Raw genomic sequence first — 12,805 nt, forward strand, 5'->3', positions numbered from 1 at the left:
TTCTAGCGACTTCATTTAGTTTCCTTAATTTGAAATTTATATCTTTTCAAAATCCGATGGGCCAAGACAAAAGGCCCATTTCGTAAACCTCAGAATTTTGAATCTCAAAAATAAAAGTAAATTTAAAATTATTCCCTTCCACCTGAAATTAATGTCGCCGACCTAAACGGCTAAACATAAAAAAAAAAATAAATTAGTTCTTTTTTTTCAACATTTTTATTAAAAAGCCCATGGGCTAATATTGATACAAATGGATCAAAGCTAAACTCTTACAAAATTACCCCAAATTAAATCTAACATTACAAGATTAGAGATAAGAATGTCTTTAAAAGAGGAGAGAGAAACTACAAAGCTTATATTAATAAAATTTGTTCTTTAAAACCAAAAGAAAGGAGACTTCTTTATGTAACAAACCAGAAAAAATAAGAAATTAGTGACAAACAGTAAAAAGGAAATTAGTGACAAACAGAAAAAGGAAACTTTGAAACAAAATTAAAAAAAAGAAGCAATGACGCGCTTATATATCCCCTATATATTATTTGAAAAGCATTACAACTTATTTTTTTAGCCACATGTCATCACTAGGATGATTTTTAGAATCATTAGGAAAATATGTTGGTCCATCTAATTATATAATAAGTTTTTTTAATTAAACTAACAATAAATTCATTATTAATGTACTTTATTATTTCCTTAAATAAAATTTACGGAATTGCCTAATGTGGTTAAAGTATATATATGACAATTAATAATTTTGAATAATAAAAATTTGATAAAAATTAGTGTATCTTCTATCATATTTGTTTAATTTTAAACTATTAAATAAATTAAACAACCACAATAACCATATAATAAAAAAATTTCGATTTTTCTGTATATGTTATATTTTGAATTTTGAAAAACGATTATAAATTACTAAAACTGTTAAAAGTCTCACATTCAAATGATTACAAAATTATATAAGTAAAAAGTATAATTTAATTAATTATTAAGATTGATATATATATATATATATATATATCGTTTTAAATTAAACTATAAACCATATAAAATACATAAATCTTTTAGTTTCAAAATTTACTTTGAACAATTTTTTGGTAAAAGTTTTGAACGAACATTGGTAACTTATTTTTTTTTAAATTATAAATGATTAAAACTATTAATCTCACAATGAAAATTTTGTTATTAGTAATTTAAATCTTTTTCTATAAAAGATACAAATGATCAAAAAACTATATGAGTAGAAATCATCATTTTAATAGATATTAATATTAAAAATATACTAAAATATACTATGTATGTTAGTATAATTTAAATTTAATTACATATCTTATCAAATATTAAAAAAATTGGATTAATAAAATTGATTTATATGTTCACACCAATTTAATTATATATTTAATAGTTACTGACTTTTAATTATTTAATATATATTTATTATTTCATAATATGTAAAAATATTTAATACATAAAATAATGTTTATATATAATGTTCATCCCGCGCAAGGCGCGGATCTTAACCTAGTATCTCATTATTTGTTTTGTTTCTTTTGCATATAGTTTAACATTGTTTTTATAAGTTGGGACCCTTCAAAAGACATGAAGTCAATGAACTACAAATAAAACTCATTCGAATTAATTATTAGAAACTAGCTTATCGAGGAACCAAACAAAAAAATCACTATCAAATATATGGGGCATACCATATTGAAAGGGGCCTGCCGACGCTGCCGATATCTAACAAAACAGTTGCATGTGTTTTTGGCCTTTTGTGTTTTATGCAACAATAAGCTTTGATTTGATGCAATTCAGAAATAACTCAAATATGTCATCTTCCTAAATACTTCTATAGCGCTGTTTTTTCTTTTGAAAAAAGGGTTACTTCTATGGCGTTGTTCCTTTTTTTCTGAACAATAGTTGTTCATATATATGTTTGGTAGTATAACCATTCAACACAAAGACATTCGATCAACGGACCAACCTATACATTATCTTTTAATGCATAAAAGCATGATTGGAATGTCTTTCAAATTACTAATTTACCAAACTCAATCCATTTGAATAACATTTTAGTGGATAAAAATTAAAGTGTTACGGCACATTATCCTTATAGAGTTGACCAAAAGCAGCAATTTGTTATGTAACTAGATAATAATAGTTGGAAGTGGTGAATTGATAAAGTTTACATCTCATCCTTTCTTTTGACTTTCTTAACAAGTATCAAGTATGTCCAAATCATGAAAGTTGGCTCAAGATTGAACCCTACATTATGTTTTAAGAGAATTATTTTGTCCAAAACCTCAGTTATCGTTAATTGCTCATTTGGTTTCTTGCCTGTTGTCAAAGAAACTATCAAAATCGTTCTTTAGTATAAATTTAACCTTTAACAAAAGAAGATAAACAATCTATGTTGGTTTGAATTATCAATTACAGTAAATATTTTTGTTTATGAACTTACGTTATAAAAAATGTTCCCCCCGATGCACATAGTTATCATGGAATAAAAAGAATAATTCATGACAACAATAACTGTAATTAGAAAGTAGCATCAATAATAAATACTCATAATGTGAACAATTAAAATAGCTACCACATGACATCTGTCACGGCAAAGATTTAAGGTTTTCATTGTTAAAAAAGTAATTTGGTGAGATACATAATTATGGATTATCTGGTAAAGAAGTACTAGAAAAGCAAACAAAGTTCAGCGAATATAAAAATTGATAGGTTTCAAATTATTTATATAATTTATAAGCAAAATTATTTTAACTGCCGTCTTTTTCAAGTTTCATGTTTAAAAATGATAATCATGTCATAGTGGTTTCCACTGAATGATGAGTCACTTTGTTGGTCCAGGCAAGTGTTCGAATCTTTCCGGTGCAAATTTTCTAGTTTATTATGTGGCTTTGATTCTCTAATTCCCACATAAAGTAACTGAGCTTATCTGTTGATGGTGGCCGGTCCATATGAGCAGGACTAGTCGGGCTTCGACTTGGACACCTCTCTTATTTAATAAAAAAAGTTTCAAAATGATTTCACATTAGTTATCAAACTTATTCAGTAAAAAGGAAAACATATACACTATATTGAGTCATTCAAGGATGAATCATGTTATTTTTGTCTGTATCCTTCATCTGCTTCACTCGTTGAGGTAGTAGTGTGTAACTAAATCTTTCACATGAGTTTTCGCAGTATCCAGTTGAGAGAGAACGTTATGCCATATAAATTGTTGAAAGTCTTTCTTTCTTCCACTTTCATTTCTTGATCATTTAGCAAAGAACCGGGAGGATACACGAAGGAGCCATAGCCATGAGCATACATCTACTACAAACTGGCATGGTGAACAAAAAAAAGTTAAACCCGGATCTATTAAAGACACAGACCTAACCCTCGGGTGGAGGTACAGTCCACGGATAGACCTTCTCCTGGGCATTCAAATGAGCCGAAAACAATAGCCCATATCCATGTGGCCAGCGGGGTTCGAACCAGGGTTCGCCGTATTGGGTTTAATCCCTCAAACGCCGCTGGACTACCACCACTGGTTAACTGGCATGGTGAACTTTGTACATTTTAGTTATGATTATCACTCTTGTGTAGTTTTTTTTTTCAAAAACCCTCTTGTATTGTTGTGTGTGTGTGACCAAGAAATTGTTGTTGGCCCCTCGAAAAGAAGAACCAGAAAAGGAACTTGCGCAAATACCAATACGTTGTAGCAAACTGGACGTATATGGACATTTGTATTTACAAATAGAAAACATTATATTCATTAAGTAAATTACTGAGTGTTCCATGACAGCTTAGAAGTTTTTAAAGCTTTGGCTGTATTTTTAAACTTTGTTAATATTAGATCAATACAAATGTTGTATGGCATAAGTAAGATATAAAAAGCATAATGCCAGTCTTGAAGCAAATGTAAGTAAATATTCAACAACAGGAGTATATTGACAAAAAAATAAAAACAATACTTCTAACTATTTTACCGTTAAAAACCATGAATTTTCTCCTAGTTATGAATAGATGATAACCATAAGTTAACCTTTCCTAAAGTTACATAGAAAATATGACAGTATAATAAGAAAATTAATAGTTATTACATAATTAATAATTTGTATTCATGTAAGATTTAGATTTTACCATATACAATACTACTAAGTGTTTTCCTACATCATGTGCATGAATAAAAAAATTTTAAGTATATTTAAAATAAAATTTTAATATTATTTTAAATTTTATTATGTTTACCCATATTTTAATCTAAAATTTTGATTAATTGAACATAAAATTAAAATAAAATAAATAATTATTTTTATTTAAATCATATTTAAAAAACTATGTATATATTTAAAATTATAATCTTAGATAGATTTTTATCTAATTCTTTTGGATAAAATATATTAAATCAACCTGTATAAATTAATATAAAAATATTGATATAAAATTTGTATAATTATCAAAAATTAAAATTAAACAGTATTTCTAAAATTTGTAGATATATAAAATAAACTAATAATAGGACGATTAAAAATGTATAAAGTTTTTAAAATTGTAAAAATAATTGAAAATCTTTTTAGTAATAAAATTGTATAATTATAAAAATTAAAAATAAATAATATTTCGAAATTTGTAAAATAATATTATATATATCTATTATTATATTATTCAATGTCATATTTGGATATATTTATTTTAATGAAGATATATAAATGTAGTTGTCTATATTGCATTTATCCATCTATCTATATATATAAAGTTGGGATTGATTCTCTCTCAAAGTATCCACCTAGGATTCCAACTCACTAATTCGTGTATCCTAGAGCCGCCACGTGTCACGGTCTTTAAAACACATCATTTCATTTAATTTTGTAAGCAATATTTGTGGACTTCGATTAGAATTGAGTTTTTTTTTTGCTTAATAAAGCCCATTCACTACAAAAAAAATAAGTGATACTTGACAACCATATTAAACAGAATTTTATCGGGAACGAGTGTTTCCTATCATTTTTCGACAATCCTAATTTCATCGGAGTTTGGGTCTAGAAAATCACCATTTATTGGAAAATTCTCGGTAAGTTACGATAACATATATTGTCCGAAATTTTCATCGGAAAATCATCTGAATGTACCGATGACTTTTGAGTAATCCACCTCCGACTAATTTCCGCCGGCTGAAAATATTTATATAAAAACAATTATTTTAATTAAATCATAACAAATATTAAAAATCTTCATATATTTCATTGCATTAATAAATGTAAAAATTCAACAACAAAAAAAATCAAAAAGAAGAACGAAACTCCTGTTGCAATAGATTTGATAAAATTGTTGGTGTATGATGCTACGGTGGTGATAACGGATGAGAAGTGAGAGGAATGGAAGTAGTGGTAAACAGAGTTGTAGCGATGGTCGTGCAAGGAGTTGCGGTGGCTGGATGCAAAGAAAGATGTGTGGCGGTGCAATAAGTTGCAGCAACAAGTTGCGGTAGCAGCGGTGAAGGAGTTGCGGCAGTGGCGGTGCAAGGAGTTGGGGCAGAGGCCATGAAGGAGTTGCGGCAGTGGCGGTGAAAGATGTGTGGACAGTGGTGGTGCAAGGATTTGTGGCAGTTGCAGTGGAACCAGGAGTTTTACAATGGTTCTTTTGTACAAGAAAGTAGATCTAAAAAAGAAAAGAGAGAAAAATTGGGAAGAAGAAAAATAAAGATATGAAATTAAAGAGATAGTGCTGACAATTCTTCTCCACCATTCGTTTGATATATAGATAAAATTAAATACAATTAATAAAAAATAGTTTTATGCAAAAACACAACCATTTTGTCCAGAATCTTTTTTCCATTTCACGTTTCAGTTTGATCAAATTAAAACAATAAATTAATTATAGATATATTGTCAATTGGAAAACTGTAAATATAGTTAGATTGATAAATCTATTTAATCACTAAACTAAAAACTATTTATATGTTAGTTTGTTTTTAAGATTGGAGACGACAATTCAATTATTCTAAAGCTGATTTTTTTTAAAAAAAAAATCAGTTGTAAATTAAATTAATTTTTACATAAAAATTTGAATGAACAAGATAAAAGGCTATTTTGATCCTATCTAACGTTAAATAGCTTTTATTCATGTAGCTTGCTTTCTTGAATATAATTTTCAGTTATGGAAATTAAATAATATTAGTACAAATAATTTTAGTTCGTTCATAATAAATAAAACAAAACAAATTGAGTCTTTCGTCGTTCACATGGATGCGGAGTTACAGATTTGGTTTACAGAGTCAATATGAGTTTGTGAATGTCTTGTTGTAAAAAAAAATTAAATAAAACAAAACAATTTTTTTATTTATCTACCATAATATATTTGTGTAACCGGTTCATTGTATATTTTAAGGTATATTTAAATTCATATGAAACCAAAACTTAATTTAAAATTATAGAAAAAAACATAACCTCCATTAGTACACTTTAATATAGATTCAAAATTTTGTAAAATGAAACAACATGAAGACCATTTAAAGCACATTGTATATCAATATCACAACTTTATAACATAGAGACAACAATTTTTTTTTAGACAGCATAAACAAGAAAAATATATCTTATTACATATAATCTCTCATGATCTAAACCTTTCTAAAAGATAAAAAATCATTATCACACATTTCTTGCAAATGAAATCCTAAAACATAAATTATAAAATTATACAAAAAATAATAATATAGATCACAAGCAAAATATATCCCACCTGTAAATTATATTATCATTTCTATTATGTCATGTCATATTTATTTATTGATTATGGTCGAACTGTTCACACTCATCTTGTTTTATTTTCTCCTTCCTATTTTTTTTTGTTTAATCACGCTATGTCTCACTATTCATCTAACTCAGCCTATCAATCCATCTTGTTTTCAGCTGCAAAATTATTACTGACACCTTCTTTTACAATTATAAAAAGAAATTTAAAAAGTCAGAAAACACTGGACGGGGAAGAACGAGACCCGACCAAAAGGTGTATCCGACACTTTTCCTTTGGTAGTTAACAGTTCTCATCTTTTCTTCCAAAAAAGACATTTTAAAATAAAATATTTAATTTTTGATCAAAAAAAATAAAAATAAAATATTTAATAATCGAAAATCATTGAATTTTTAAATTTAAAATCTTTCTGTGTCGCAGACGCAGGCAACATATGTATTCAGAACTCGTGCTTCATCATTTCTTTTTGAGTTCAAGCTCCGGCGATGCATAACCCCTAGGCGGCGTAGCTCCGGCGAAACAAGTAGAACTATTTATATATATTAAAAACAAATTTATTTATCGTTTCGTACTGTTTCTTCGTTGATTCATGGATCTACTGTGTTGCTGCTTCTGATTTGTGCACTTTCATTGTATCCACCGTGAAGTTCTTATATAGCGTCCGCTTGTGAGCACACGAACCAGTTATGTAACGCCACTTAAAACAGAGAGGAGGGAAGCACTTGTGTGTTTCGAAATGTCTGGCTCGAGAGTATCGGATCTGAGCAAGTTGCATCTCAAGAGAGAGCTGACTCAAATCAAGAAAGCTTCCCGCGTTCTACGCGATCCAGGCACCTCTTCCTCCTGGAGATCCCCTCTCACCTCCTCCAGATCCGTCTCCGCGACTGTGCCTGCGGTTCTGGAGCCTCCGGTGTGCAGAAACAATGCTCTAAAAGGGAAGGAGAAGAAAGTGTTCTTACACAACTGGAATACTAACAATGAATCTTCATGGACACAACAAGCTAGTCTCAACAACGACGAAGATGGTGATGATGTGAGTGATGCAAGGAAGGGTGGAGATTCGATGACTTTCAGGTGCAGAGACACCAATCTAGCGTCAAAGACGAGGAAGAAGAGTAAGAGAAACAACATAGTGGCTAGAAGGAGATGTGACTCTGCTGAACTATCAGACGAAACAGAGGATCCAAGGACCATCACTAATGCATCTCCTTTGCTTTTGAAGCAGCTTAATCGCAAGAACTGGTCACGTTCTTTGATAACTAGTAGAAAAGAGGATTCTTCATGTACTCATAACAGCACACCAAGCTCCTTCAACATCTACGCTCTTCGTAATCCAAACAACGTTGGATCTTGGGATGGTACCACTACAACTTGCGACGGCGATGATGATGAGTTGGGTGATAACTTGGATTCACCAGGGAGACAACAAGGCTGTGGGATTTGGACCAAGAAGGCTATGAATGGTGGGTGCAGAAGCTGTTTCTCTCCTTCCTTGTCTGATACTTTGAGAAGTAGCATTTTATGTGGGAGTGGACCGCTGTATCGTAGACATAGTAAACACAAGATTGGTTCAAGAAGTGCTCAAGGTGTTTTGCCTTTGCTAACTTATGGTGGCAGTGATGATGATGATGAGCTTTATTTAGAGGCTCAGAGTAGATTAGATGGGAAGAGGTGGTCTACTAGTTGTAGGAGTCAAGGTGGAAGTACACAAAGCTTCAGCCAAAAGTACAGACCGATGTTTTTCGATGAACTGATTGGTCAGAGTATAGTTGTTCAGTCACTAATGAACGCATTAAAAAGGTGTAGGATCACTCCTTTTTATCTCTTCCATGGTCCTAGAGGAACTGGCAAGACATCGACCGCGAGGATTTTTTCAGCAGCCTTGAACTGTGTGGCTACTGAAGAGATGAAGCCTTGTGGTTACTGTAAAGAATGCAATGAGTTCATTTCTGGGAAGAGTAAGGACTTTTGTGAAGTTGATGGAGCTGATAAGGTTAGGTACCTTTTGAGAAACCTTCCAAGGAAGTCCTCAAGATATAAGACTTTTGTTGTAGATGAGTGTCATATGTTGCCATCTAAGACGTGGCTGTCTTTTCTCAAGTTTCTTGAGAACCCTTTGAAGAAAGTTGTCTTCATATTTATAACGACGGATCTTGATAATGTCCCTAGGACCATTCAGTCAAGGTGCCAGAAGTTCCTATTTGACAAAGTTAAAGATGCAGACATAGTAGTGAGACTGAAGAAGATTGCTTCAGACGAGAATCTTGATGTGGAATCTGACGCGTTGGAACTGATTGGTATGAACGCGGATGGTTCAGTTATAGATGCTGAAACTATGTTGGAGCAGCTGAGTTTGCTGGGGAAACGTATCACCACTGGTCTAGTAAACGAGCTAGTAAGCTTTTTGTAATTCGTCTATGTTTAAGAAAGTACGACCTATTAAATGTAAAGAATGTTGCACTTGTGTTTTTGCAGGTGGGTGTTGTTTCAGATGAAAAACTGCTGGAACTTTTGGAATTAGCATTGTCATCTGATACGGCAGAGACAGTGAAGCGAGCTAGAGAGTTACTGGACCTTGGAGCTGACCCAATAGTCTTGATGTCTCAACTTGCTAGTCTTATCATGGACATCATTGCTGGTACATACAAGGTGGTAGACGAAAAGTACAGCGAAGCCTTCCTTGACGGACGAAACCGTGAGTTATAAGCCAAGTTCTTGAAATCAGTAGTGGTCTTATGTGCTAGAAATTGGCTTATTGTTATGTTTTTGTAGTGAGTGAAGCGGATATGGAGGGACTAAAACACGCTTTGAAACTTCTTTCTGAGGCAGAGAAGCAGCTTAGAGTTTCTAATGACCGTTCGACCTGGTTCACAGCGACTTTGCTTCAGCTTGGGTCAATGCCTTCTCCTGGAACCACGCTTACAGGATGTAGCAGTAGAAGGCAAAGCTCTAGAGCCACTGATGACGACCCGTCAAGCGTTTCAAGGGAGGTGATGGCTTACAAACAGAGTATAGGAGGGCTTCACTTTAGTAAGTCGGCATCGCCAAAAAGAAGCGGAAAGCATACCCATGAAGCGAGTTCTTTCTCCAGGGTTATCGATAATACATGCTATAAAGCCTCCTCGTCTAGCCAAACTCCAGAGAGAGAAGCCTCCAATGCCTCACATGGCAATAGTACTGCAAGCACCATGATGCTTACTCAAAGAAGTTCAGAGAAACTAAACGAGATATGGAGAAAATGTATAGAAATATGCCATTCCAGAACATTGAGGCAGCTGCTCTATACTCATGGGAAACTTATATCTATCAGTGAAGTTGAAGGTATAAAAATCCTTAATGTTTCTCTAATTTAAAAGTAATGTTCAATAAATCATTAAGCGGTAATTTGCTTAGCGATTAGACGGGTTATTCAGAGCCTAGGCGAAAACTATGCATTAACGAATTATTGATTTATTTTTATACTTTCTACATTTATATTAGATATTTTTGTTTATGAGTTTAATTATAAAACAGTTTTGATGAATTATAAAACTTAGATATACAAAAAGAAGAAATTCATACGAATTGGATTTTCACTAACATTATTGATTAATTTAATATATTTCGATCAGTACAGATAATTTTATATCGATTTATATAATGGTTTAAACCGTATTGAGTCATATAAACCGGATTGTAAGAAAATCATTTCGTTATGACCGATTTTTAGAACATTGTTTAACAGCTTTGCAGTGTTGAAAGGTTGTATATGATTTGCAGGTATTCTAGTTGCTTATATAGCGTTTGGAGACACCAAGATCAAAACAAGAGCTGAAAGGTTTCTAAGCAGTATCACAAACTCGATGGAAATGGTACTAAGGAGAAGCTTAGACGTCAGGATACTACTCTTGCCTGAAACCGAGCCACTCGTAGTCCCTTACCAAACCGGGAAACCAGATATGACAAACAAAGTTGGAGATCTACATGCTGCACCAGACCTTGGAGTTGGTAGCAGTGAAGAAGGCAGATCAAAGATCCCAATGCAAAGGATAGAATCAATCATCCGAGAACAAAGATTAGAAACAGCATGGTTACAAACCGCTGATAAAGACACGCCTGGATCACTAACACGGATAAAACCTGAAAGGAATCAGATTCTACCTCAAGAAGACACTTATCGCCAACCTTCTGCTGTTTCTCCTTCCGGATTAAATAATGACGTTAAGCTTTTGAGAATTGGCGAAAATGGTGAGCTTAAAGAGAATCTAACTGGGAGCTGTCCTCTTTCCCCGAGCTTACTTCATGATTCTAAGTTTGGACACAAGAAAGACAATATGTAAGTCCCTCATTGTCCTTGTTGATTCATGCCTATTGCCTAAGTTGGTTGTGTGTGAACATTTTGGCTTTGGTTGTGTAGAGGAGGATACGAATCAGGAACAGGGAGAGTTGGTTGTAATATGTTACTTTGTTGGAACACAAACAAGACTCAAAGAAGTAGCAAGGTATGTGCTAATCAAATCCAAACTGGTCTTTCTTTTTAATATTTTGATTCTGTTTATTTTTCTAATTTTTTTCTTTTGCGGATTTGGTTTATCCTAAACAGGGTAAGGGAACTCATGTTCGTCCCCGAAGAAGTGGGAAGAGAGGATTCTCTCTGTTTAATGGATGTGCTAAGCCAAGGACACCAGCAGGTAAATTGAGAAGATGAAACTTTTAGTTTCAAAGTCATGAAAACAAAATTGTTTCACTCAAGCTCTAATTTATCATTTGTTCTTCCACTTCTATATAGTTTTCCTTAAATCTATTTGATCATTGATATGTCAAAGGATAGCTTCTTTAGTTAATTAACTGTAAAGTTCCTACCACATTGAGTTTAATAGACTCCATTTTTGTTTTCTTTTGTTACTATAGAATTTAATAAAATGTCAGAGAGTAGTACGATCTTTAGCAATGGTTTTTAACCTTTTTATGTACTAATATTTTTAGAGAAAATTACTAGAATGTTACACATTTTATGGTTTATTACTAGAATGTTGTATATCTTTGTTTTATTACTAGAATGTTTTCTCTTTCCTAGTAATTTACAATAAGGGGCTTTTGTTATGTTTTATTTTCTGAAACTAATTTTAAAGATCAAAGCCACATCAGTTATTTAAAATCCACATCACATCAGTTATTTTTTGAAACCAAACCGTCTCTATCACTATCACTATCACTATCATACATACGGTTTTGTAAAAAAAAAAAAAAGAAAAGAACACGAAGAACTGTGTTGTGTCGAAGAAGGAACCGCAAACCGAAATCGTCTCACCCTTCGAAACCCTCGTCGACATTGTTCTTTACTTCTTCGAACTCTCTCTAACTCTCTGTCGTTGAACTCTCTATAACTCTCTGTCGTTGAACTCTGTCTCGTCGGAGTTTTTAGAAACCGTCGTCTGTACGAAATCGCCTTCACCGCATTCTCATCAACGAGTTCATCTTTTCCGGTAAGATGTCGCGACGTTATATATTGTATTTTGGTTGAGTTTGTGGGTCAGTTATATATTGAGGCTGTGATATGGGTGTGTCGAGGTTTTTGTTGCGACTGAGTTAGGGTTATGTTGACTGTGCTATGGGTTTGTCGAGGATTTTGTTGTGTCTGAGTTAGGGTTATGTTGCGGCTGAGATATGTGATTGTCTAGGCTTTTGTTGTGTCTGAATTAGGGCTTTTTGTTGTGGCTGAGTTATGGTTATGTTATAACTGAGTAATTATTATGTTATGGCTGAGTTATGGTTATGTTATAACTGAGTAATTATTATGTTATGGCTGAGTTATATATATGACCTAATATATTTTAATATTATGATATGGCTGTGTTATTTTTATGTTGTGGCTGATTTATTGTTGTGTTATATGATCAGATGGATGTTAGTCAAGTCGAACCACGTGATTACCCTCCAAGACTTTACCCTTCTAACCTAGAAGGTAAAGATATCAATCATAATTTCCGTGCAGGACATTTCCCCCACATTAAAGAAACAATAGGACTCGATGTGTGGGAAGAACTGGTGAACTCTCCCATTGGAGTAGTTGCTAGGC

At 32.6% G+C, this 12,805-nt stretch overlaps 1 protein-coding gene across 1 annotated transcript; it reads left to right on the plus strand.

The window, feature by feature from the left end:
* Positions 1–7,476: 7,476 nt before the first annotated feature.
* LOC106411445 (protein STICHEL-like) lies at positions 7,477–11,434 on the plus strand. Its single transcript, XM_022717308.2, has 6 exons — positions 7,477–9,142; positions 9,223–9,442; positions 9,520–10,068; positions 10,507–11,062; positions 11,144–11,228; positions 11,324–11,434. Exons 1-6 carry the CDS (start codon positions 7,484–7,486, stop codon positions 11,432–11,434), a joined length of 3,180 nt encoding a protein of 1,059 aa, XP_022573029.2. The 5' UTR covers positions 7,477–7,483.
* The last annotated feature ends 1,371 nt before the right edge of the window (positions 11,435–12,805 follow it).

This window comes from Brassica napus, chromosome A2, assembly GCF_020379485.1.
Source record: "Brassica napus cultivar Da-Ae chromosome A2, Da-Ae, whole genome shotgun sequence".
Lineage (NCBI taxonomy): Eukaryota > Viridiplantae > Streptophyta > Magnoliopsida > Brassicales > Brassicaceae > Brassica > Brassica napus.